Raw genomic sequence first — 26,235 nt, 5'->3', positions numbered from 1 at the left:
AATTTTGTTTTCTTTATGTTGAGGTGCAATCCATACTGAAGGCCATGGTATTTGATCTTCATCAGTAAGTGCTTCTAGTCCTCTTCACTTTCAGCAAGCAAGGTTGTGTCATCTGCATAACGCAGGTTGTTAATGAGTCTTCCTCCAATCCTGATGGCCCATTCTTCTTCATGTAGTCCAGCTTCTTGGATTATTTGCTCAGCATACAGATTGAATACGTATGGTGAAAGGGTACAACCCTGATGCACGCCTTTCCTGACTTTAAACCAATCAGTATCCCCTCGTGCTGTCTGAACAACTGCCTCTTGATCTATGTACAGGTTTCTCATGAGCTCAATTAAGTGTTCCGGAATTCCCATTCTTTGCAATGTTATCCATAATTTGTTATGATCCACACAGTCAAATGCCTTTGCATAGTCAATAAAACACAGGTAAACATCCTTCTGGTATTCTCTGCTTTCAACCAGGATCCATCTGACATAAGCAATGATATCCCCGGTTCCACGCCTTCTTCTGAATCTGACTGAATTTCTAGCAGTTCCCTGTTGATGTACTGCTGCAGCTGCTTTTGAATGATCTTCAGTAAAATTTTGCTTGCGTGTGATATAAATAATATTGTTCGATAATTTCTGCATTCAGTTGGATCCCTTTCTTGGGAATAGGCATAAATATGAATCTCCTCCAGTCAGTTGGCCAGTAAGCTATCTTCCATATTTCCTGGCATAGATGAGTGAGCACTTCCAGCGCTGCATCTGTTTGCTGAAACATTTCAATTGATATTCCATCAATTCCTGGAGCCTTTTTTTTTTTCACCAATGCCTTCAGTGCAGCTTGGACTTCCATCAGTTCCTGATCATATGCTACCTCTGGAAATGGTTGAACGTCTACTGATTCTTTTTGGTATAACGACTCTGTATTCCTTCCATCTTCTTTTGATGCTTCCTGCATTGTTTAATATTTTCCCCATAGAATCCTTCACTATTGCAACCAAATCTTGAGTTTTTTCTTCAGTTCTTTTAGCTTGAGAAATGCTGAGCGTGTTCTTCCCTTTTGGTTTTCTATCTCCAGCTCTTTGCGCGTGTCATTGTAATACTGTACTTTATCTTCTCAAGCTGCCCTTTGAAATTTTCTGTTCACTTCTTTTACTTCATTTCTTCCTTTTGCTTTAGTTGCTTGACATTTGAAAGCAAGTTTCAGAGTCCCCTCTGACATCCATCTTGGTCTTTTATTTCTTTCCTGTCTTTTCAATGACCTCTTGCTTTCTTGACGTATGATGTCCTTGATATCATTCCACATCTCCTCTGGTTTCAGTCATTAATGTTCAATGTATCAAATCTATTCTTGAGACGGTCTCTAAATTCAGGTGGGATATACTCAAGGTTGTATTTTGGCTCTCATGGATTTGCTCTGATTTTTTTCAGCTTGAACTTGCAAATGAGCAACTGATGGTCTATTCCACAGTCGGCCCCTGGCCGTGTTCTGACTGATGATATCGAGCTTTTCCATCGTCTCTTCCCACAGATGTAGTCAATTTGATTCCTGTGTGTTCCATCTGGCGAGATCCACGCGTATAGTCGCCGTTTATGTTGGTGAAAAAGGTATTTGCAATGAAGAAGTCGTTGGTCTTGCAAAATTCTATCATTCGATCTCTGACAGTGTTTCTATCACCAAGGCCATATTTTCTGACTACTGATCCTTGTTCCCAAGTATCTGGTAGAAAATGGTTAACGCGCTCAGCTGCAAAATTTGGAGGTTTGAGTCCACCAGAAGTGTCTCGGAAGAGAGACCGGGTGACATACTTGTGAAAAATCAGCCATTGAAAACCCTATGGAGTGCACTTCTACTCTGACACACGTAGGGTCGCCATGAGTTGGAATCTACTCGATGGCAAGTGGTTAACTTAAGACACAAAGGTGGTGTGCTTAGCTACCATGGTTCCTGACCTAAGGTGGGAGAAGGAGACAATCAGATAATAAACAAATGTGGTTGTATGCCCAGGCTAGCACTATAAGTGATGAGTGAATGAATGGTAAGGGAAAGGTATCCTAAAAAGATGTGATTTTGACCTTGCCTCAATAAAGCTAAGAAGAAGAAGGTGGAGGTGGGAAAGAATGAGACTGGGTTGGTTCTGGGCCTGGAGGAAAAACCTACCTAAAAGTCCTCCCCAGTCCTCATTCTCAGAAGTCTTGCTGAACCTGGTTCTCTCTCCTGCAAAGGGAAGAGGTGGGTACTAGGCAGGGAAGTCAGAAAGCGTCTTAGAAACTGGACCAAATGAGTGGGGAATAGGGCTGGGGATAGAATATAGACCCAGCTCACAGAGGTAGGGGGCAATCAAAGCAAGTGTTCACTGTGATCACTCATTTGCTCATTGATTCACTTTCCAGGTAGTAACTGAAGCTTGCTCTGTGCCAGGCCCTGTGGCCAGTGGGGAGATTAAGAGGTAGCCAGGCAACTACAGGGCAAATGATAAGACCTACTGCAGAGAACATGGGAGCAGAGTGGCACCAAGGCGGGGCACAAATCCAGCTTAGAAGACTGGAAGATCCTTCTGGCAGGGGCAGGCACCAGAGCTGAGGAAACTGAGGGAGGATTGACCTTCAGCAGGGTAAGGTAGGGTCTGGTAGTTCTGTGGAGGAGGAATAAAGAAACATTAGCTGGGTATCAATCAACCCTTCTTGGCTTGTCTAGACCCATGAAAAGAATTCCTCAAGATGCAAGAGAGAAGGTGAGGGGCAGTGAAATCTGTGTTTAGAGAGGAATGATTCAAAGTGCGGGGTAGGTTGGTACCTTGACGTATGGGCCAGATTCAGGATCTGGTCCCACTCCTTTCTAGCCCTAGCTGGATTAACCTCATATCCATAGACAGGGTGCCCTTGCTGCACCCTGGGTCCCAGCCCTTTGTATCTGACCACAATCCTAACCCCATTTCTGCCTACTCCCTCTCCACTTGGCCAACTCTTCTGTGCCTTCAGAACAGGAATCTGGCTTTATCTACCCATAGATGCCACTCCTGACACTCCCAGGCTGACTTAGATGGCATCTTCTCTGCCTTATAGCCCCCATGGTCAGCCCCCACCAGACCACGAGGTCCATGGGGGCACCAGCATCCACCACAGAGCCTGACATGTGGTTGGCTCTGAATGCTCATGGAATAAATGAATAGGGAGGGTAATTTAAGTGGGAGAAACTGTCAGATGCTCAGAGGGAATCAAGAAGGAAAAGCATTGTAAAACCGTGAGGTGAGCTTGAAGTCGGAGGTTGAAGAATACACTCAGGGCATGCTTCAGGGGCCACCTTGGCCCAAATGGCCAGGAAAAAAGCCCCAGACCTTTGTGCCCTTCTCCCTCCTGTGCTCCTTTCCCCTCCTTTTTGTGATGCTTGGTCCAGCTTACATAATCTGGCTCTTCTTAGCACTGGTGCTGTCAATTTGCCCTTTAAAGGAAAAGGGGGCTGGGAAGCCCAGAGGTAAGTGGAATTCACCAAATCCTAGTCTTGACAACGGGGAAACCAGCCTTAGAGAAGGTACCTGGACAAGGGAGAGGATTTCCCCTGCATGAGGAGTTTGATCTGAGAGCTCCCAGAGACATGCCCGTTCAGAAACACATTTCCCCACAGCGTTGATGTGGAGATCTCAAATCAAATAATTCAATATCCTCAAAATGTAAAGATTAATAAACTCCCCACTTTTTACTTACCTGTTTAGTTCTGATGCCAGTTGTCCATGTGCTACTTTCTCTGATCCTAGACAGCCGGAGCTCCTGAGTTAAAAGGAAACCGTCCAACCCTCATCCATTGCTGGTGGCAACGTTAAACGGTACACCCATTGTGGGAAAACGTTTGGCAGTTCCTCAAAAAGTTGAACATAGAATTACCACACAACCCAGCAATCCCAATCACAGGCATATACCCAGTAGAAGTAAAGGCAGAAACACAAATGGAAATCTGTACACCAACGTCCATTGCAGCATTTTCACAATGGCCAAAGGGTGGAAACAACCCAGATGTCCATCAACAGATGAATGAATAAACAAGATTTGGTATATATACACATTTATGTAGCCATAAAGATAAGTTCTGAAGCATGCCACGATATGGATGAACACTGAAAGCATGCTGAGTGAAATAAATCAGTTGCAAAAGGACAAATAATGTGTGATTTCACTTATACAAAATAAGCAAATACATTAAAACCAAAGATTATCAATGGTTAAAAAAAAAAAAAAAAAGGGAGTCAGTCCTTTGGGATGATACAGTTGAACCGAGAACCCAGCAAAGGGCTTTAGACAATCATTCAGGGGCCACTCAATTCAGGACAAGTTTGGCCTGGGTTCAAAGCCTGCCAAAATTAGTCTCCAACCTATGTATCCCAGCTGTTCCCCTACAGATGCCCTACAGGTCTCCTGTGCTTCCCAAACTCATTCACACCTTTCTCACTTCTGGGCCTCCCAGTATTTGTTCACCCTTGGCCCAGTCACTTAGCCTCTCTGGGAGTCAGTAACACTTCATAGAGAACTCACCCAATCCTAAGGCTGTAAATATAATCTGTGCTCATGACTTCAAGTATGTAATTCCAGCCCTGACTTTTCTTCTGAGCTGCAGACTTACACCTCCCACTGCCTGCTGTAGTGCTCCACTTGGATGTTTCAAACAACAGGCCCCAAACCAAGCTCCTGACTATGTTCCTCCTCTAGGGTTTCTCATTGAAATAAATATAGCATTATCATTCGCTCAAGTATGCGCAAGCTAAAAACGTGGGGTTCCTTTTCCTTCACCCCATATCCAGTCTACCACCAAGTCCTGCAGACTGTATTTCTGAAACATACTTCAAATTGGTCCACTTCTGTCTGTCCTCATTGCCACCACACTAACTCAAGCCCTATCACCTCTGCCTCCCTCCAGTTTATTCTCACGCAGCAGCCAAGTGATATTTTTAAAACATAAGTCAGGCTATATCACTTGCTCCCCTTTTAAAAACCTCTCAAAGACTTCCTATCACTCTTAGAATAAAATTCAGACCACAATGCTTTGGTTGATCTGGCCCAGCCTACCTCAAAAATCTCATCTCTTTCCACCCTTTTCCTTCCTCACCAGATGCCAGTCATACTAAACTTTATCCTCCAATAGGCTAAAATATTTTCAAATATTTAAAAAATATCGCTTGGCTACCTCAGGGCCTTTCCAAAAGCTGTTTTTTAATTTAATTTAATTTTTTATTATACTTTAGGTGAAGGTTTACAAAGCAAACTCTTATTAGGTGCCGTTGAGTTGGTTCCGACTCATAGTGACCCTATGCACAACAGAATAAAACAGGGCCCGGTCCTGCGCCATCCTCACAATTGTTGCTACGCTTGAGCCCATTGTTGCAGCCACTGTGTCAATCCATCTCATTGAGGGTCTTCCTCTTTTTTGCTGACCCACTACTTTACCAGGCATAATGCCCTTCTCCAGGGACTGATCCCTCCTGATGACATGTCCAAAGTATGAGATGCAGTCTCACCATCCTTGTTCCCAAGGAACATTCTGGTTGTACTTCTTCCAAGACAGATTTTTTCATTCTTTTGGCAGTCCATGGTATATTCAAAATTCTTCGCCAACACAATCCAAAGGCATCAATTCTTCTTCTGTCTTTCTTATTCATTGTCCAGCTTTCGCATGCGTATAAGGTGATTGAAAACACCATGGCTTGGGTCAGGCGCACCTTAGTCCTCAAGGTGACATCTTTGCTTTTTAACACTTTGAAGAGGTCTCTTGAAGCCAATTTCCCCAATGAAATGAGTCTTTTGATTTCTTGACTGCTGCTTCCATGGGAGTTGATTGTGGATCTAAGTAAAATGAAATCCTTGACAACTTCAATCTTTTCTACATTTATCATGATGTTGCTTATTGGTACAGTTGTCAGGATTTTTGTTTTATGTTGAGGTGTAATCCATACTGAAGGCTGTGGTCTTTGATCTTCATCCATAAGTAGTTCGAGTCCTCTTCATTTTCAGCAAGCAAGGTTGTGCCATCTGCATAATGCAGACTGTTAATGAGTCTTCCGCCAATCCTGATGGTCCTTTCTTCTTCATATAGTCCAGCTTCTCCGATTATTTGCTCAGCATACAGATTGAATTGTTGTTGTTGTTGTTAGGTGCCATTGAGTCAGTTCTAACTCATAGCGACCCTACTCACGACAGAACGAAACACTGCCCGGTCCTGTGCCATCCTTACAAACGTTGTTATGCTTGAGCTCATTGTTGCAGCCACTGTGTCAATCCACCTCGTTGAGGGTCTTCCTCTTTTCTGCTGATCCTGTACTCTGCCAAGCATGATGTCCTTCTCCAGGGATGATCCCTCCTGACAACATGTCCAAAGTATGTAAGACACAGTCTCGCCATCCTTGCTTCTAAGGAGCATTCAGGTTGTACTTCTTCCAAGACAGATTTGTTCATTCTTTTGGCAGTCCATGGTATATTCAATATTCTTCGCCAACACCACAATTCAAAGGTGTTAATTCTTCTTCGGTCTTCCTTATTCATTGTCGAGTTTTCACACGCATACGATGTGATTGAAAATACCATGGTTTGGGTCAGGCGCACCTTAGTCTTCAGGGTGACATCTTTGCTCTTCAACACTTTGAAGAGGTCTTTTGTAGCAGATTTGCCGAATGCAACACGTCTTTTGATTTCTTGACTGCTGCTTCCATGGGAGTTGACTGTGGATCTAAGTAAAATGAAATCCTTGACAACTTCAATCTTTTCTCTGTTTATCATGATGTTGCTCATTGGTCCAGTTGTGAGGATTTTTGTTTTCTTTATGTTGAAGTGTAATCCATACTGAAGGCTGCGGTCTTTGATCTTCATTAGTAAGTGCTTCAAGTTCTCTTCACTTTCAACAAGCAAGGTGTGTCATCTGCATAACACAGATTGTTAATGAGTCTTCCTCCAATCTTGATGGCCCATTCTTCTTCACATAGTCCAGCTTCTTGGATTATTTGCTCAGCATACAGATTGAATAGATATGGTGAAAGGATACAACCCTGACGCACACCTTTCCTGACTTTAAACCAATCAGTATCCCTTTGTTCTGTCTGAACAACTGCCTCTTGATCTATGTAAAGGTTCCTCATGAGCACAATTAAATGTTCTAGAATTCCCATTCTTCGCAGTGTTATCCATAGTTTGTTATGATCCACACAGTCGAATGCCTTTGCATAGTCAATAAAACACAGGTAAACATCCTTCTGGTATTCTCTGCTTTCAACCAAGATCCATCTTACATCAGCAACGATATCCTTGGTTCCACGTCCTCTTCTGAAACCAGCCTGAATTTCTGGCAGTTCCCTGTCGATATACTGCTGCAGCCGCTTTTGAATGATCTTCAGCAAAATTTTGCTTACATGTGATATTAATGATATTGTTCTATAATTTCCACATTCGGTTAGATCACCTTTCTTGGGAATAGGCATAAATATGGATCTCTTCCAGTCAGTTGGCCAGGAAGCTGTCTTCCATATTTCTTGGCATAGACGAGTGAGCACCTCCAGTGCTGCATCTGTTTGTTGAAACATCTCAATTGATATTCCATCAATTCCTGGAGCCTCGTTTTTCGCCAATGCCTTCAGAGAAGCTTGGACTTCTTCCTTCAGTACCATCAGTTCCTGATCCTATGCCACCCCTTGAAATGGCTGAATATCGACTAATTCTTTTTGGTATAATGACTCTGTGTATTCCTTCCATCTTCTTTTGATGCTTCCTGCGTTGTTTAATATTTTCCCCATGGAATCCTTCACTATTGCAACTTGAGGCTTGAATTTTTTCTTCAGTTCTTTCAGCTTGAGAAATGCTGAGCGTGTTCTTCCCTTTTGGTTTTCCATCTCCAGCTCTTTGCATATGTCATTATAATACTTTGTCTTCTCGAGAGGCCCTTTGAAATCTTCTGTTCAGCTCTTTTACTTCATCAATTCTTCCTTTTGCTTTAGCTGCTCGCTGTTTGAGAGCAAGTTTCAGAGTCTCCTCTGACATCCATCTTGGTCTTTTCTTTCTTTCCTGTCTTTTCAGTGACCTCTTGCTTTCTTCATGGATGATGTCCTTGATGTCATTCCACAACTCATCTGGTCTTCGGTCACTAGTGTTCAATGTGTCAAATCTATTCTTGAGACGGTCTCTAAATTCAGGTGGGATATACTCAAGGTCATATTTTGGCTCTCGTGGACTTGCTCTGATTTTCTTCAGTTTCACCTTGAACTTGCATATGAGCAATTGATGGTCTGTTCCACAGTCAGCCCCTGGCCTTGTTCTGACTGATGATATTGAGCTTTTCCATCGTCTCTTTCCACAGATGTAGTCAATTTGATTTATGTGTGTTCCATCTGGCGAGGTCCATGTGTATGGTTGCCATTTATGTTGATGAAAGAAGGTATTTGCAATGAAGAAGTTGTTGGTCTTGCAAAATCCTATCATTCGATCTCTGGCATTTTTTCTAGCACCAAGGCCATATTTTCCAACTACGGATCCTTCTTCTTTGTTTCCAACTTTTGCATTCCAATCGCCAGTAATTATCAATGCATCTTGATTGCATGTTCGATCAATTTCAGACTGCAGCAGCTGATAAAAATCTTCTATTTCTTCATCTTTGGCCCTAGTGGTTGGTGCGTAAATTTGAATAATAGTCGTATTAACTGGTCTTCCTTGTAGGCGTATGGATATTATCCTATCACTGACAGCGTTGTACTTCAGGATAGATCTTGAAATGTTCTTTTTGACGATGAATGCAACACCATTCCTCTTCGAGTTGTCATTCCCAGCATAGTAGACTACATGATTATCCGATTCAAAATGGCCAATGCCAGTCCATTTCAGCTGACTAATGCCTAGGATATCAATGCTTATGTGTTCCATTTCATTTTTTGATGACTGCCAATTTTCCTAGATTCATACTTCATACATTCCAGGTTCTGATTATTGATGGATGCTTGCAGCTGTTTCTTCTCATTTTGAGTCGTGCCACATCAGCAAATGAAGGTGCCGAAAGCTTTACTCGAACCACGTCATTAAGGTCGACTCTACTTTGAGGAGACAGCTCTTCCCCTGTCATCTTTTGAGCGCCTTCCAACCTGGGGGGGCTCATCTTCCAACACTATATCAGACAGTGTTCCGCTGCTATGCATAAGGTTTTCACTGGCTGATGCTTTTCAGAAGTAGACTGCTGGGTCCTTCTTCCTAGTCTGTCTTAGTCTGGAAGCTCAGCTGAAACCTGTCCTCCATGGGTGACCCTGCTGGTATCTGAATACTGGTGGCATAGCATCCAGCATCACAGCAACACACAAGTCCTCACAGTACGACAAACTGACAGACACGTGTGGGACAGACTGAGTAGGCATGGTGAAAGGATACAATCCTGACGCACCCCCTTCCTCACTTTAAACCATGCAGTATCCCCTTATTCTGTTTGAACGACTGCCTATTGATCCATGTACAGATTCCTCATGAGCACAATTAAGTTTTCCGGAATTCCCATTCTTCACAATGTTATCCATAATTTCTTATGATCCACACAGTCGAATGTCTTTGCATAGTCAATAAGACACAGGTAAACATCTTTCTGGTATTCTCTGCTTTCAGTCAGGATCCATCTGACATCAGTAATGATATCCATGTTTCCACATCCTCTTCTAAATCTGGCTTGAATTTCTGGCAGTTCCCTGTCAATGTGTTGCTGCAGCTGCTTTTGAATTTTGCTTTCATGTGATATTAATCATATTGTTCGATAATTTCTGCATTCAGTTGGATCACCTTTCTGGGGAATAGGCATAAATATGGATCTTTTCCAGTCAGTTGGCCAGGTAGCTGTCTTCCAAATTTCTTGGCATGCAAAGAGAGCACTTCCAGCGCTGCATCCATTTGATGAAACATCTCAATTGGTATTCCATCAATTCCTGCAGCCTTGCTTTTCATTAATGCCTTCAGTACAGCTTGGACTTCTTCCTTCAATACCATTGGCTCTTGATCATATACTACCTCCTGAAATGGTTGAACATCGACAAATTCTTTTTCGGTATAGTGACTCTGTGTATTGCTTACATCTTCTTTTGATACTTCCTGCGTTGTTTAATATTTTCCCTGAAGAATCTTTCACAATTGCAACTTGAGGCTTGAATTTTTTCTTCAGTCCTTTCATCTTGAGAAATGCTGAGCATGTTCTTCCAATTTGGTTGTCTATCTCCAGGTCTTTGCACATGTCATCATGATACTTTGTCTCCTCAAGCCCCCTTTGAAATCTTCTGTTCAGCCCTTTCACTTCATCATTTTTTCCTTTTGCTTTAGCTACTCGACATACAAGACCAAGTTTCGGAGTCTCTTCTGACATTAGTCTTGGTCTTTTCTTTCTCTCCTGTCTTTTTAATGACCTTTTGCTCTCTTCATGTATGATGTCCTTGATGTCATCCCACAACTCGTCTGGTTTTCAGTGATTAGTGTTCAACACTTCAAATTTATTCTTGAAATGGTCTCCAAATTTAGGTGGGATATACCCAAGTTTGTTCTTTGGCTCTCGTGGACTTGTTCTAATTTTCTTCAGTTTCCCCTTGAACTTGCACATGAGTGATTGATGGTCTGATCTACAGTTGGCCCCTGGCCTTGTTCTGACTGATGATATTGAGCCTTTCCATCGTGTCTTTCCACAAATGTAGTCAATATGACTGCTGTGTATTCCATCTGGAGAGGCCCATGTGTATGGTTTGGTGTTTATGTTGGTGAAAAAAGGTATTTGCAATGCAGAAGTTGTTGGTCTTGCAAAATTCAGTCATTCAATCTCCAGCATCATTTCTATCACCAAGGCCATATTTTCCAACTACCGATCCTTCTTGTTTCCAACTTTTGCATTCCAATCACCAATAATTATCAGTGTATCCTGATTGCATGTTCCATCAACTTCAGCTGCAGAAGTTCATAAAAATCTTCAATTTCTTCATCTTTAGCCTTAGTGGTTGTTGCATAAATTTGAATAATAGTCGCATTAACTGGCCTCCCTTGTAGGTTTTATGAGTATTATCCTGTCACTGACAGCGTTGTACTTCAGGATAGATCTTGAAATGTTCTTTTTGATGATGAATGCAACACTGCTCCTCTTTGTCATTCCTGGCATAGTAGACCATATGATTGTCTGATTCAAAATGACCAATATTGGTACATTTCAGCTTTTTTTTAATGCCTAGGATATCAATCTTTATGTGTTCCATTTCACTTTTGATGATTTCTAATTTTCCTAGATTCATACTTCATACATTCCAGGTTCCAATTATTAATGAATGTTTGCAGCTGTTTCTTCTCATTTTTAGTTGTGCCCCATCAGCAAATGGAGGTCCTGAAAGCTTGACTCCATCCACGTTGTTAAGGTTGACTCTACTTTGAGGAGGCAGCTCTTCCCCAGTTGTATTTTGAGTGCCTTCCAACCTGAGGGGCTCATCTTCTGGCACTATATCAGACAATGTTCTGCTGCTATTCATAAGGTGTTCTCTGGCTAATTCTTTTCCGAAGTAGGCTGCTAGGTCCTTCTTCCTAGTCTTAGTCTGCAAGCTCACCTAAAACCTGTCTGCCATGGGTGACCCTGCCGGTATTTGAATACTGGTGGCATAGCTTCTAGCATCGCAGCAACACACAAGCTCCGACAGTATGACAAACTGACAGACACATGGGGGACAGAGTGAACTAGCTTCTCATTAAACAATTAGTACATATATTGTTTTGTGACATTGGTTGTCAACCTCACAACATGTCAACACTCTCCCCTTCTTGACCTTGGGTTCCCCATTACCAGCTTTCCTGTTCCTTCCTGCCTTTTTGTTCTTGGTCCCGGTCTCGTGTGCCCATTTAGTCTTGTTTTGTTTTATGGGCCTGTCTAATCTTTGGTTGTAGGGTGAACCTCAGGAGGGACTTCATTACTGAGCTAAAAGGGTATATGGTTGCCATACTCTTGGGGTTTCTCCAGTCTCTGTCAGACCAGTAAGTCTGGTTTTTTTTTGTGTGTGTGTGTGTGAGTTAAATTTTTTTTTTTTTTTTTGTGAGTTAAAATTTTGTTCTACTTTTTTCTCCAGCTCTGTCTAGGACCTTCATTGTGATCCCTGTCAGAGCATTTGGTGGTGGTAGCTGGGCACCATCTAGTTGTGCTGGACTCAGGCTGTTAGAGGCAGTGGTAGTTGTGGTTTACTAGTCCTTTGAACTAATCTTTCCCTTGTGTCTTTGGTTTTCTCCATTCTCCCTTGCTCCAGATGGGGCAAGATCAGTGGATTATCTTAGACGGCCATTCACAGGCTTTTAAGACCCCCATGCTACTCACCAAAGTAGAATGCAGAACATTTTCTTTATAAACAATGTTATACCAATTGAGATACATGTTCCCTGAGACCACGGTCCCCACAGCCTCAGCCCAGTAATTCGGCCCCTCAAGGAGTTTGCATGTGCGTATGGAGCTTCCAAGACCTTGCCTTGGACAAGTTGTGCTGGCTTCCCCAGTGTTGTGTACCGTCTTACCCTTCACCTTTGTTAGCACTTATCTATTGTCTTGCAATAGCTGTTTTGTATGTTTGGAACTCTATTCCCTTATCCCTTCATTTGGCTGCCTTCTTCTCATCCTTCAAGTTCCAGCATAAATAGACCACTTTTTAGGGGTATCTTCCTGTCTACCTAAGTCTAAATTATCCTCCCTCATCCCCCTATTCTCTATGACATCAATCCGTACATTTCACTCATGGCTATTATTACATTTGCAATTACCTTGTGTATCTGTTTACTTACTTCATGTCTTCTTTACTAAAATGTGAGCTCTGTGAGGGCAAGGATCTTGCGTGTTTTATTAACTACTATACTCTCAGCACACTTTACAGTAACCAGCATACAGTACGTACTCAATAAATGTTTGAATAAATCAATGAATATTCATATTTTATTGTAAACTACCTGAGAGGTTTTTAGAAGACTCACAGAGTTACACTTTTACATAAGTAGCAAGCACTGTGATTATCACTAGTTATTAGTGCACTTGGCTCCCTTACCAGATGGTCAGAGAAAGGTACTCAATAAACATCATTGAAATTAATTCAAATAGGGAGTCCCCGAAACTTTGTGAGCAGAAGATTTAGTATGATGAAAGCTGAGATTTAAAGAGATGGTTGGATAGCAGCATTGTCTAGTAAAACTTTGTGATGACGGAAAAGTTCTCTATCTGCACTAATACGGTATCCACAACCAGAATGAAATATATGCAACAATACCATTTACAGAAAGAAGACACCTTCCCACAAATAACAAATCATATCTCACTGAGCCCTTGAAATGTGGCCAGTATGACTGAGGAACTGAAAGCTTGATGTAATTTAAATTTAAAAAGCCATATGTAGCTCGTGGCTACCATGTTGAACAGTACGGACCACTGTTAGGGAGACCAGTTGGGAGGGAGTGCTTGGGGGCTGGATGGGTAGGACGGCAATTAGAACAGAGAAGGCTGGATCTTGGTCCCTAGAGTTAACCTAAGAGGTTTGAGCTTTGCCTGTAAATCTTCAGTGGGAAGTCACTAAGCAGTTTTAAAGAGAAAAATCATTTCATTCATTCATAAGTTTGCTTAATTTTTTTCCTTTTTTAACCCTTATCCCATTCCCATCCCTTCCCCTCCACAGGCTATTATGCTATTGCATATCTTTTTGTTTTTCTATATTCTAATGAGATTTGAAGGAGCCCTGGTGGTGCAGTGGTTAAACATTTGGCTGCTAACCAAAAGGTTGACAGTTTAAATCCACCAGCCACTCCATGGAAACCCTATGGGGCTGTTCTACTCTGTCCTATAGGGTGGGTAAGAGTCGGACAGGTTAGTGAGATATGAAGGACCTGTGGTGGTGCAGTGGTTAAAGCGCTCAGCTGCAAACTGAAAGGTCAGTGGTTCAAACCCACCAGCTGTTCCACAGGAGAAAGATGTGGCAGTCTGCTCCCATAAAGATTTATAGCCTCGGAAACCCTATGGGGCAGTTCTACTCTGTCCTGTAGGGTTGCTATGACTTGGAATTGACTTGATGGCAGTGGGTCTGGAATGAGATATGATTTGTTATTTGTGGGAAGGTGTCTTCTTTATGTAAATGGTATCACATATATTTCATTCTGTTTCTTACCCTTTTTCTCTAAGCACTATGTTTTTACTATCCATCCATTTTGCCATCATAGATCAAATCCGTTGCTTCCAACTGCTGCATAGCGTACACCCACCACACTTCACCCATCAGGCTCCCAGCAAAGGAGGCCCATGTTGCCTCCAGCTTCCCATCTTTACATTCTCCTGCATGTCTCCTTGTGGACCTGTAAAAGCATCTCTTTGGGTCATGTGCCCAGGAGATGAATTGCTGGGTCATTAAAAAAAAAAAAAAATAGGGAATGTATACATTTAATGTGTCTAAGTATTTTAAGAAAAAAAAATCTTAGAAAGATCTTTCTGGCTGCCTTCATTCATTTCACGAAACACTTACTGGTCACCTACTAGGTTTTAGGTGCTAGTAATACAGCAGCGAACAAGACAGACAAGATCGCAAGCTTACAAATTATAAAGCAGGGCAGTAGGGCAGAATGAGTGGGGGGCTACTTTGCTTGCGAGGTATTTCATGGAAAACGGATTGGAAGGGGGGTACTACTGGAGGCATGGAGCCCAGGTAGATAGAATGTTACTGCAGTAATGCAGGTGAGACATGATGATGGCATGAATGAAGTAGGCAGTGGAATGGGGAGAAATAAATGGAGGTGAGAATGCAAAACCGATGGGACCTAGAGAGAATCAGACACCGGACTTGAGGCAGAGGCAGGGTGTCAAGGAAGATTTGCATGTCTCTGCCTCCAGAGATGGTGGTGCCCTTTATGAAGGCAGGGGCTACAGAAGGCATTCCGCCAGCAGCTGGCCATTGTGGGTCTGGAGCTTAAGAAGGTGATCTGGGCTGGAGGCACAGACTTGAGAGTCATCTGCATTTGGGCTGTACCAGAGGCACTGGGAGTGGATGAGCTACCCAAGTGAGAGGTTATAGACTCAGAAGAACAGAAAGCTGAAGATGGCTCCTGGGACCCTAAACTTTAGGAAAGGGCAAGTTAAGGACCTAGGAGCCCAGGAAGAAGCCTAGAAGGAAGCAGTCTCTAGTCACATGGGCAAAGGTAGAAGAACAAAGACGTGTCCACTAAACTACGTAATAGTCAGATGTTAGCATGTTTCCTGAAAGCCGGGGCCCAGGGAAGAAGCAGAGTCTCCATAATGCAGTTTTTCATGAACTTGAAAAGAAATTCAAATTTGGAAGGAAAGGCCAGACACATAGAAAGTTCTAGAGGCGATGTGGGGCCAAGTTATTACTGGAAAGGATGGAAAAGTATAGTCCCAGTACAATGGGTGGAGGCTGGTCACTTAGAACATGGTCTCTGGAGTTAGGCTGATAAGTATTTGAATCTCAGCTTGGCCTGTTCTCAGCTGTGTTACTTTAAGCTAGTTACTTAACTTCTCTATATTTCCTTGTCTATAAAATAGGGATAATTCTAATAGTATCTGCTTCCTAAGGCTGTTGTAGAAACTAAATGACCTAATGTATCTAAAGTGCTTAGTGCAGTGTGTGGTGCATACTAAGTGTTCAATAAATGTTAACTCTTACTACTATTACTATTAAAAAATAGGGAGAAAAAAAAAAAAAAACAAGGCAAGGAGGTTTCAAGATGGAAGTGGTGAGTAATGACATCGGATATAGCAGCCAGGTCAAGGAGAGGGTTGAGAAAAGGCCACAGATCTGGCAGAGTGCTAGCAGAGCCTGTACTTACTGGTCACCTACTAGGTGCCAGGCATGGTTTTAGGAGCTGGAAATACAGCCGGGAACAAGACAGACAAGATCCCAAGCTCACACATTATAAACCCTTAAACAAATGAGTGAGAAAGTATCAGGTACTGATAAATATTATAGGACAGCAATAAGAGCAGCTAAAGAGTGAACGGGAGAGGAGAGGATGAAGGCCGCAGGTATGGAACACTCTCTCTGTAGCAGTTGACAGCAAATGTGAGAAACAGCTAGAGCAGGTATTAGAGGACAGAAGAGATAAACTCTGATTTGGGTTGCAGCCAGAGAATTGGGCGGGGTTGCTGGGAGTATTTAATACTAGGGTGCAGAGGTAACCCATTGAAAAAAAAATCATATCTTAATCTGATACCGTAAATCTTCACTTTTGCTGAATCTGGGGATCCAGGTGGACTTTCTGACAAATAAGGAATGGGCACTAAAGGATGACTGTTTGTGGGTGAGTGGTGATGATATAACTCAGTGAGAAGCTGAGTTGTGTGCTTGTTAAGTTTCGGAAGCCTGGGGTGCAACTGGCTGCAGAGTCTCTGACTCAGAGCCCAGCCAGAACATTGGAGGGAATCAGTGATGGAGACATCAGGAGAAGGTGGTCACTGAAGCCAGGATAGTCGATGAAAAGACCTTGCAGGAGAAGACAGCCCAGGAAACATCAGGGCTGGTGGGGGAAAAGGAGCCACCAAAAAAAAAAAAAAAAACAGAGAGAGAGTGAGGTGTGAGGGGATAGGGGAAGGTTGGGCTGTGGAAACTGGCAGGAACACTTCACTTGGCGGAATAGAAAAAGGACCAACAACCATCAACTGAATGTCTCATTTAGGAAGGGACTGTGGACCTTTTTTGTGGACAATTGCTGATACCTTCTCAGTGGGGTAGAAACCAGATATGGGTGGGTGGGGTGTGAGAAAAAGATGAGGAAGTGGGGACAGTAAAGATTGCTTTTAGGAAGTTTGGTGTTAAACTGATGAATTGATGGAGATGTATAGGGCAACAGTTAAGAAGGCAGGTAAAATTTTAATAGTGAAGGCAGATGGGTCACAGAAAACGTCAGGTGGCCAGGAGCAAAGGGAAAGGGAGTAACAGAAAAAGGGGGATGCCTTTGTTACCTCTAGTATTAAAAAAAAAAGTTAAATAACCAGAAATTTACAAGCACACTCCCTTCAACTGAACAAGGCAGTTAACTACATCTCTCTGTGGCATCTGCTAATTCTTATCCATGGGGCTAGAGAGCATGGGACTGTTGGAAATGGTGCTGTTTCTGGCCTTCAGGTCATCTAACTGGAATGCCTTTCCCCGAAGCCCCCCACCCTGTTCTCCTGACATAATCTTACTACAGAAAGAGCTCACCCCTTCCTTCTTATTAGCCTCTTCTCATCTCGCCTTAACCTTTAGTTAACCAGTCTACACCTGAGCTCCCTCTCTAACTTCCAAATGATTTTTTTGTGGCCGAGGTCACGCTGTGAAATTTATTACTTGCCTTCCCCCAGCCCACGAGCCTCTGGAGGGCAGGGTCTGGGACTTCTCTTTCTAGAGTCCTCTGAGCTCAGGGCCTGGCACAGACAAACTGATTCCTAGCCGGCTGAATGAGGACAGGCATTCATTTTTGAACCCTTCACGGCCTTGCCTTGTGATTTGGTTGTTTTCTCATCTTTTCCCTTTTTCTGTCCACTGTGTCCTATGCCCTGGGATTCACAACGTTTCCAAAAGGGCCGGTTGGATGGGGTGAGTCGGGTGGCTGCTGGGTGAGTGGAAGGCCCCCGGGAGCGGCCAGCAGAGGGCGCGCCGGGACCAGGACAGTGGCGGCCCGGTCTCCGGCCTAGGGAGGGCCCGGGACTCCAGGACGAGGGTTCGAGGGCGCGTGGGGGCACTTATGCTGTCCCGGGCGCGCTGCCCAGCGCCGCCACCCTGGGTGGGGGAAGCGGCCCTCGGGAAGAGCCGCATTATTGTGGGAGGGAGACTGAGGCTCCCTGGCTGGGTCTCCCAGGCTCCTGAGAGACTTGGGACAAGCCTCGTAAAGGGCCTCAGTCTTATTTATCTGGGGAATGGGGACCAGTCACTTATTCAGTGAATATTGAGCGCCTACGTTGTGCCGGGCACTGCTCCAGGCATCAGGCATAATGACAAAATTACGAGGTTCTTATTTGCTGGAGTTTAAGGTCTAGTGTGTGGGAAGGGGCGGGGCGAGGGGAGAAGCAGGATAAATAAGCAAACGCACAGGATAACGAATTTCCAAATATGTCGTGAGAAAAATAAAGGATGAAGTGATTGTGAGGAGTGATACATACGCTGGTACTTGAAGGAGAAGAGAGTCACTCTGAGAGACGCGGAGGACACGTTCCTGGTCAGCTGGAGGCGAGAAGACGGAGCGGGGCGAGGGCAGGGAGCTGGGTGGGAGCAGGAGGCCCGCCTGCGGGAGGCCGAGTGAGGGCCCTGAAGCGAAAGGCCGCCGCAGGAATCAGAGCAGCGGCGGCGTGGCGGGAGGCTGGGATGGCCAGGAAGGAAGCTCCAGGGCGCTTCCCGGGGCGACAGAAAAATACCGTGACTCGGGCCTTGGTAACAAGGATGGACACGTTTATCAAGACTCAGCGAATCGTTCACTGAAGATCTGTGCATTGTATGTAAATTTTACCTCAAAAACAAACCAAATAAAAGTGAGGGGCCCCGGATGGTGAGAGCAACTCGGAGCTGAAGAAATGGCTCGGCTCCGCTTTCCCTCCTGCATCGCGAGGAGACGCCGCAGCCCTGGGGACTGGGGACGTCCTCTAGATAGAGGGTACCGAGAGCGGGAGTGGGCTGGGAGACGGCGCCTGCACTGGGCAGGATGCGGGCAAGGTCTGCCTCTAGGGTGGAGGTCGCTTTGCAGCGGTGGTGCCGCTCACCGCCAGAACCTAAGCTGAGGACTCCCGCCCCCTAGCCCCGACCCCGTCGTCAGGGGCAACCTCGGAGCCACTCCCCTGGCCCCGCCCATCGCGCAGAGGCCAGGTGGCGGTTGGGGCGCGACGAGCCCGTTTGATTTCCCGCGGCCGGTGGAAAGGGGCGGGGGGGAGGGGAAAAGGGCTATCGGCCAATGGGCTGGGTGAGGCGTGGTCACGTGGCGCACTAGGGGCGGGGCCCAGGTGTACTTACGGGGCAGCGGGCGGGGGCCACGGCCTTGGTGCGAAGTCCAGGAGGCGGGGCCGGCTTGCGGGCCGGGGGCTGCTAGTCCGGGATTGGCCTGTGGCCGGGAGGCGGGGTCTGCGCGCTCCGCGGTTGCGGGCTGCGATTGGCCTCGGCTCAAGGCCCGCTGCCGGCTTGCGGGCTAGGCTCGGGGCGCGAGGACCGAGCGGGGCGGCGGGTTCGCGAGCCGGGGGGAGGGGCCGGGGCGGTGGCGGAGGCGGCGGCGGCGGCGGAGGAGGTGGCAGCGGCGGGGGCCGGTACTGGACCCGGCGGGATGAGCGAGGCGGAGGCGGCAGCGGTGGCGACAGCGGCCCCCGCGGCGACGGTGCCCGCGACGGCTGCAGGGGTGGTAGCGGTGGTGGTACCGGTGCCCGCGGGGGAGCCTCAGAAAGCAGGCGGCGGGGCGGGCGGCGGCGGGGGCGGAGCTGCCTCGGGCCCCGCTGCTGGGACCCCCTCGGCGCCGGGCCCCCGCACTCCTGGCAACCCGGCGACGGCGGCCTCGGGGACCCCCGCGCCCCCGGCCCGGAGTCAGGCGGACAAGCCGGTGCTGGGTGAGGGGGGGCGCGCGCCACGGCGGCTCTAAGGGGTCGACCGGGTTGGGGGAGGGGCAGCATGGAGCCTGGTGGAGACCGGAGACCCAGAATACTAGCTGGGCTGTGGGCAGTGGACCAAAAAAAGTGGGTTCCCCTGGTGGGGAATCCTGCCGGGCCTTCACGAGGGGTTAGATAAGGCCGGAAGGTCCAGCTAGGGCCTTGGGGTGGAGGTAAAGGCTCAGGGACTGGCCACGCCCCCGGGGCGGGAAACTTGGTTTCGGTTGACTTCGCTTGGTACTAGGTAAATCCGTGAGGTGGGGAAGCAGGTGAACTAGGACCCTTGTACTGGGAGGGCTAGAAAAATCCTCGGTCATGACCCGTGCCCACCTCGTGGGCCTGCTGAGTACGTAGTTCTAGGTGAAGCGCCTGGATTTGTACGGATGTGGGGAACATGCTTTAGTGTTGGGTTTTAAGAGCCTGAGCCCTGATGTGTGGGCACTGCCATTTAGAACCCACTGGGTTCGCTTGAAGTTGTTTTATAGTAATAGGAAGGTAGGTTAGATTTTGGAGTGTCTCAAAACTGAGACCTTCTCCCTCTCTTCCCCTTGTCTTACTGTCCCCATTGCATCTCTGCCTGGCAGCAATCCAAGTCCTGGGCACTGTCAAATGGTTCAACGTCCGGAATGGTTATGGATTCATCAACAGGTATCCGAGGAACCCAAGGAGGGGGTGGAATGGGTGCCTGTCGAACAGGCCTGTGGGACTGGACACCTTCCCGACCTCATCTTTATCCCTGCTGAGGCACATGGTTGCCCTCCTGAATATCCAGCTGGCGCTGATTGAAAGTCTTTAACCGCAGCACAAATGTGTGCTTAGTGGCAAGATGAAGCCTTCTTCACATCTTCAAGGGCAGCAGAGGGTTACAGGAACTTGGCAAACCTGATTCTGACCCTCCCAGCTTGAGTCTCACCTTCTGGAATTGCCTCCTTATTTTTAGTTTGCTATGCCTTCGGGCAGAATGTACAGGCGCCCTCTGTGCCTCAGGGTTCAGGATGGAATCCTCACTGGTTTCCTGCTCGGAGCTGCACACATATCACTCTCAGAACTCTTCGTCCTTAAAGAGCTGCTGGCTCATTTGTATCCCCCACCTGATCGAGGCTGGGTGGGGGAAAGGAGTCCCAGCTGGAGCCAGCTGCCTTCTTCAGCAGCCCCACCCCCTGCAGCACCCAAAAGAGGCTGTGGTTGTAGATTCTAATCAGAGCCAGGTCTCCCCCAGTGGGCTCTTCCCCAGCCTGGGCACCCTGCCCAGTCCAGCCCCGGTGGGAGGCCCTAGTTCCCTCTTAGCAAGCTGACCTTTGTGCACACCCAAGTGCTTTCAAGCTAGAACATTTGTTCTTGGGAAGGGTCCCACCCTAATTCTGGAAACTGAGGCTTCCAGAGTGGTGCTAAAGGAAAACCTCTCCACAGCTCTCCTCCCATTGGGGTGCTAGGATTGGGGCGCTAGGATAAACTGGGGTAATAGGCAAAGGAGTGATAGAGAATGGACAAAACTTTCTTTCTCACCCTTGGTCCCTCATATGTTGAAAGGGGCCTAACACTTGGGTTCACCCCAGGCTGAAGGTGAGAATAAGGTTTTGTGGCTGTTTGAAGCAAGCTCCTGTATCTTGTCTTCCTTCTCAAACTTGTTCTTCTCTAGTCCCTGTCCCTGCTTTCTCTCTCCTTGTGTGTAGAAGGAAGGAGACAGTGGAATTTTCCAACCATGATGAGGGGGAGGAGGGGGTGCTGGTTAGGGACAGTTACACCCAGCACCACCGGGCTCTAAGGTGCCCCTAGGGTAGAGGGTGGGGCCCTGGGGCAGAAGGTGGAGCACTCAGCAAGTAAAGAGCCGTCCCAGCTCCTCCAAGGTGCCTTTGCCTCCCACCTCTCCCTCTCCTCAGGAAGGCCAGGTTTTTCACTGAAGCTTTAGGTGTATTTCTCTCTATACCAGCTCCTGGAGGCTTTGCTAGCTCTTGCCTCTCACTCCCTGGGCCCTGCCTACCCCCAGGTAGCAGTGGAATGCTGGAGAGGATGGGCCCACTGGTTAGGAATGGGCAGCTAGCCAGGTTTCAGTGGAGGTGAGCACTTTTTCAAAGTCACCCCTTTAATGACTCATCCTGTTCTGCAGGAATGACACCAAGGAGGATGTCTTTGTTCACCAGGTAAGAGTTAGGTTGGCTTTCTGAGGGGAGGAACTGACCCTCTTTGAAGGCCTTTGCCTTAATCCTTAGCAGCCTGAGCCGGTTTCTCCAGCTTTTACATCACAGCGGTGCCCGCCAAGAAATAGTTGTCCCCTCCACCTGTCTCAGGTGCCTGTGTTAACCTCCATGAGCACCACTTGGGTTACTGAAAGTCTCTGCAAGAAGTGTAGGTGTTGCCCTCCGGGCATGGCGTGCTCACTACCTACTAGGGTCTGTTAACACTACGGGGATGAGGCCTGGGCGATTTTCCCAGGGAAAGGACACAGGCTAGAGCTACGTGGGTACATTGGTTCTCAAAGTGTGGTCCCTGCACCTGCAGCATCAGCATCACCTGACACCCAAACTCTCAGGCCTCGCCCCAGGCCTACTGCGTCAAATTTGGGGTGGGGCCCAGCGACCTGTGTTAACAAGCCCTCCAGGTGGTTTTGATGATGCCACAGTCTGAGAACCAGTGCTGTGGTGGAAAGCGCTCTCAGTGGGAGTGAGGTAGGAGGCACAGTCGGTTCTACCTACTTTGCAACTTAAGGCTGTCTGCTTTTTGCTTGGCTTTTGCATTCATATTTCTTGCCTCCCTTTCTGAAATCCCTGAGGGACGAGAGGGGGAGGGAATATGTCCTGGGGACAGTGGTAACTGCATAGTCATTCCTGAGGCCCCAAGTTCACGGCTTTTCCCCTACTAAACTTTGACCACCTCCTTTCTTGATCCTCCTTGCAGCCCCAGCCCCCAATTAAAATGTTGAATCAAATGAGGAGGTGGGCCCAGCAGGGCCTCCTATCTTGCTGTCCTCACCTTTCTCACGGCCTTTCCCCCAACCAGACAGCTATTAAAAGAAACAACCCCAGGAAGTTTCTGCGCAGCGTTGGAGATGGAGAGACTGTGGAATTTGATGTCGTGGAAGGAGAGAAGGTTTGGGGGCTACTGTGGGGTACAGAGTCCGCTGGCTTGTGAGATGGTGGCCTGGAGGTCAGCCCAGGCTCTGGCCCTCTTAGGGCCAGCTCTTCCTCTGGCTTCTAGCCTTTTAGCCCAGGCTGTGGGAATGGGAGGAGTTCCAGATGGCACAAACAGTCAAGCACTCAACTACTAACGGAAAGGTTGGTGGTTCAAACCCACCCAGAGGCATCTTGGAAGAAAGGTCTGGTGATCTGCTTCTGAAAGGCCACAGCCATTGAAAACCCTACGAAGCAGTTCTACTCTGCACACCTGGGATCTCCGGGAGTTGGAATCGACTCAACAGCAACTGGTTTTTTTGTTTGTTAGGAGTGGGATTGTGTTCTTACTCGGTCTTCCTCAACACTAGTGCTGCTGTTAGGGTTGTCCTAAAGAATGTGTCCCTGTCGTCATCCATTGGTAACATCTGGGTTTTTCCTCAGTAGTTCACCAAGCACTTCCACGTCTGTCCTCCACATGGCCCCTGCCCCCAGGTGTGTACCCCAGAGCCGTCCCTAAGCAGAAGATGAATGGAGGTGCACATGTTGCTGCCAGATCGCTCTCTGTGCCACAGCCCCCACGGCTTAAACTCAAGAGGGTTGAGTAGCAGCTGTTTTCAAAAGGATACGTTGCAAAGGTTGCCCCTCCCTAACCAAAAAACCAAACTGTTGCCGTCAAGTTGATTCCAACTCATAGCGACCCTGTAGAACTGCTCTATAGGGTTTCCAAGGAGTAGCTGGTGATTTTGAACCACCTACCTTTTGGTTAGCAGCGGAGCTCTTAACCACCGTGCCACCAGGGCTCCTATGCCTTCCTAGAAGGATGCAAACACTCCATTACCCTCAGGGGAAGGTAGAAAGAAGTGGGAGTTAGAGGAGCTAAGGAAAGGCTGAGAGAGGAGTTCAGCTGGAGGAGGGTGAAGACTTTGATTCAAGCACTTTTGGGAATGTTATGGATTTGGAGTTGGAACAAGCTCTGACCAGTCGTTCTCTGCCTCCTTTCCAGGGTGCAGAAGCTGCTAATGTCACTGGGCCTGGGGGGGTGCCAGTGAAGGGCAGCCGCTATGCCCCCAATCGACGTAGGTTCCGCCGATTCATCCCCCGGCCTCGCCCAGCTGCCCCACCACCCATGGTGGCAGAGGCTCCTTCAGGTGGGACAGAACCAGGCAGCGAAGGAGAGAGGGCCGAAGACTCTGGGCAGCGGCCCAGACGGCGACGCCCACCACCTTTCTTCTACCGACGGCGATTTGTGCGAGGCCCTCGGCCCCCCAACCAGCAGCAGCCTATAGAGGTGAGGAGAAGCTGGGAGTAGGGGAGCCAGTTACCATGTTCTGGAAAAGAAGCAGGAGTTGGTGAGTACAGAGACCACGGGATCCCCAGAGGAAGTGGAACTGTGGGTTGGGAAGGCCTGTGATACCTGGTCCTGGGCGGTCAGCATTCCCATAGCTCGCCCAGATTTTTGTATCCCTAGGGCACTGACAGGAGCCCTGGTGGTGCAGTGATTAAAGCACTCAGCTGCTAACTGACGGGTTGGTGGTTCGAACCCACCAGCTGCTCCACGGGAAAAAGATGTGTCAGTCTGCTTCCATAAAGATTCACAGTCTTGGAAACCTACGGGGCAGTTCTACTGTCTCCCAGGATCGCAATGACTTGGAATTGACCTGACAGCAACGGGTTTGGTTTTTTTTGTTTCGGTAGGGCACTGATGGCGTAGAACCCAAAGAGACAGCCCCACTGGAGGGGGACCAACAGCAGGGGGATGAGCGGGTCCCCCCACCCAGATTCCGGCCCAGATACCGAAGGTAAGATCTCTTTCGGGAACTCTCCCTCTTCCTTTACCATCCTATATTTGAGTCAGGGGCAAGGGGATAGGAGGATGGGAAGGGGAAGGGTTCAGTTCTAGGAAAAGCCTGAAGCCAGTGGCAAGGAGGGCTGGCTAGTTAAGAGACCACTGCCTAGCTACTGGGAGGGCTAGTCCAACTCCACTAGAGGAGTCCTGGGAGCAGGGAGACATCTGGACTGGGTTCCCTGTCTCTTCAGGGCCCTTGCTTCTCTCCATAGGCCTTTCCGCCCCAGGCCCCCCCAGCAGCCTACCACAGAAGGTGGGGATGGTGAGACCAAGCCCAGCCAAGGCCCCGCTGATGGTTCCCGGCCTGAGCCCCAGCGCCCACGGAACCGCCCCTACTTTCAGCGGCGACGGCAGCAGCCCCCTGGCCGCCAGCCCACAGCCCCGGAGGTGAGACCTTGGGATGGCTCCTAGGGAGGTGGGATGAAAGGCTGGCTGACTTCCCCTTTCCCTTCTTCCCATTCTTCTTTTTCCTTCCCTTCTTTCTCTGTCCTCTCCTCCCCTGCTCTTCCCCTCCCCTGGCCCAGTCCACCTCCACCCACACCCACTTTCCTGCAGGCTAATGCCAAAGAGCCAGTGCTGCTGGGTCCACTCCTGGCAGGCGCCCCCACCCTGTCACCACTGCAGACTCACCCCTTAGCTCTGCTTAGGGCCACACATTGGCTTGTGAATCGGGGGAGTTGGCTGGGGAGGAATGGGAGGAGGAGTGGGAGAAGGTTGAAGTTGGGGTTTTCAAGAACAAGCGGATCTCAGTTGGCTGTGCCTGTTCTGTTCTCTGTAGACCTCAGCCTCTATCAACAGTGGGGATCCCCCCACCACCATACTGGAGTAAGGACACCCAGAGCTACCATCTGGTGAGTGCTGCTCCGAGGCATACCCAAGGCTGGTGGCCAAGAAGTTGAGGACTGGGGCGGGATAAGTTGATTACTAGTGACTTGTCTGTTTCCTTTTCTCTCTCAGGTATCTGCCAGTTTTTCCAACTGACCTGCACCCTTCTCCCTCCCCTTTTCCCATAATCTGTGACATCAAAACACCAGCTTTTCCCCTTTTCCTTGAGACTCAGGAGGGCCAAAGCAACAGCCTTTTGCTTTTTTTTCTCTCCCCTACCAAGGGTTGAAGGAAGGGATTCATCCTTATCATTCAGAGGCACCAACTCCCTCTCTTAAATCAGGCTGAGAAGGAAGCAGCCAGCTCTTGCCACCTCCTGGTTGTTTTTCTTTCCCACCCCAGTTTATTTTTTGTTTCCCCTCTACCTCCCCACCTCTGAAGCCATTTTATGAACTGTCATGTGCCACCTGAGCCTCCAGTAAAAAACAAAAACAGGCTTTCCTGTTGTCTTGGTCTCTGCCTCTTTTCTGTTCAAAGAATCACTGGTAACTTGCTGTTAGAGGGGGATGCAGGGCAGTGGGCAGAGCCTGGTCTTGAATCCTTGTTCTAACATCTCTAGCGGTGCAGCTATGGACAAGTGCTTCAGTCTCAATCCCTGTGAGATTACTTTCCCCATCTGTAGAATGGGGATAACATCTACCTTGTAGGGTGAGTGTTTGTACAGTGTCAAGGGGAGGGCCTGCCACTTGCAGCTACCATTTATTCAGCATTCACTATTATTAATAAAAGCAATGAGTAGAAATGTAAGTGGGGGCGTGAGTGACAGCATCGTGAACATTCTTTGGCCTTGAGCTAAAGTAGGAACCAAGAGGGAGG

The 26,235-nt window shown here is 47.6% G+C and overlaps 1 protein-coding gene across 1 annotated transcript; it reads left to right on the top strand.

The window, feature by feature from the left end:
• The first annotated feature begins 19,262 nt into the window (after nucleotides 1-19,262).
• Nucleotides 19,263-25,850, top strand: YBX2 (Y-box binding protein 2). Its single transcript, XM_064271703.1, has 9 exons — nucleotides 19,263-19,539; nucleotides 20,163-20,226; nucleotides 21,686-21,719; nucleotides 22,576-22,665; nucleotides 23,692-23,976; nucleotides 24,384-24,487; nucleotides 24,747-24,921; nucleotides 25,313-25,385; nucleotides 25,492-25,850. The coding sequence occupies exons 1-8, from the start codon at nucleotides 19,263-19,265 to the stop codon at nucleotides 25,361-25,363; spliced, it is 1,080 nt and encodes a 359-aa protein (XP_064127773.1). The 3' UTR covers nucleotides 25,364-25,385; nucleotides 25,492-25,850.
• The last annotated feature ends 385 nt before the right edge of the window (nucleotides 25,851-26,235 follow it).

This window comes from Loxodonta africana, chromosome 18 (genome assembly GCF_030014295.1).
Source record: "Loxodonta africana isolate mLoxAfr1 chromosome 18, mLoxAfr1.hap2, whole genome shotgun sequence".
In the NCBI taxonomy this organism is placed as follows: domain Eukaryota; kingdom Metazoa; phylum Chordata; class Mammalia; order Proboscidea; family Elephantidae; genus Loxodonta; species Loxodonta africana.
This window is presented reverse-complemented; position numbering and strand designations above follow the sequence as displayed.

Bases quoted from the DNA above. Each gene is read 5' to 3' on its own strand.
- YBX2 (XM_064271703.1), top strand. From the start codon at position 19,263: ATGAGCGAGGCGGAGGCGGCAGCGGTGGCGACAGCGGCCCCCGCGGCG. The intron at 22,666-23,691 runs GTTTGGGGGCTA...CCTCCTTTCCAG, and splicing joins ATGTCGTGGAAGGAGAGAAG to GGTGCAGAAGCTGCTAATGT. The intron at 24,922-25,312 runs GTGAGACCTTGG...TGTTCTCTGTAG, and splicing joins GCCAGCCCACAGCCCCGGAG to ACCTCAGCCTCTATCAACAG.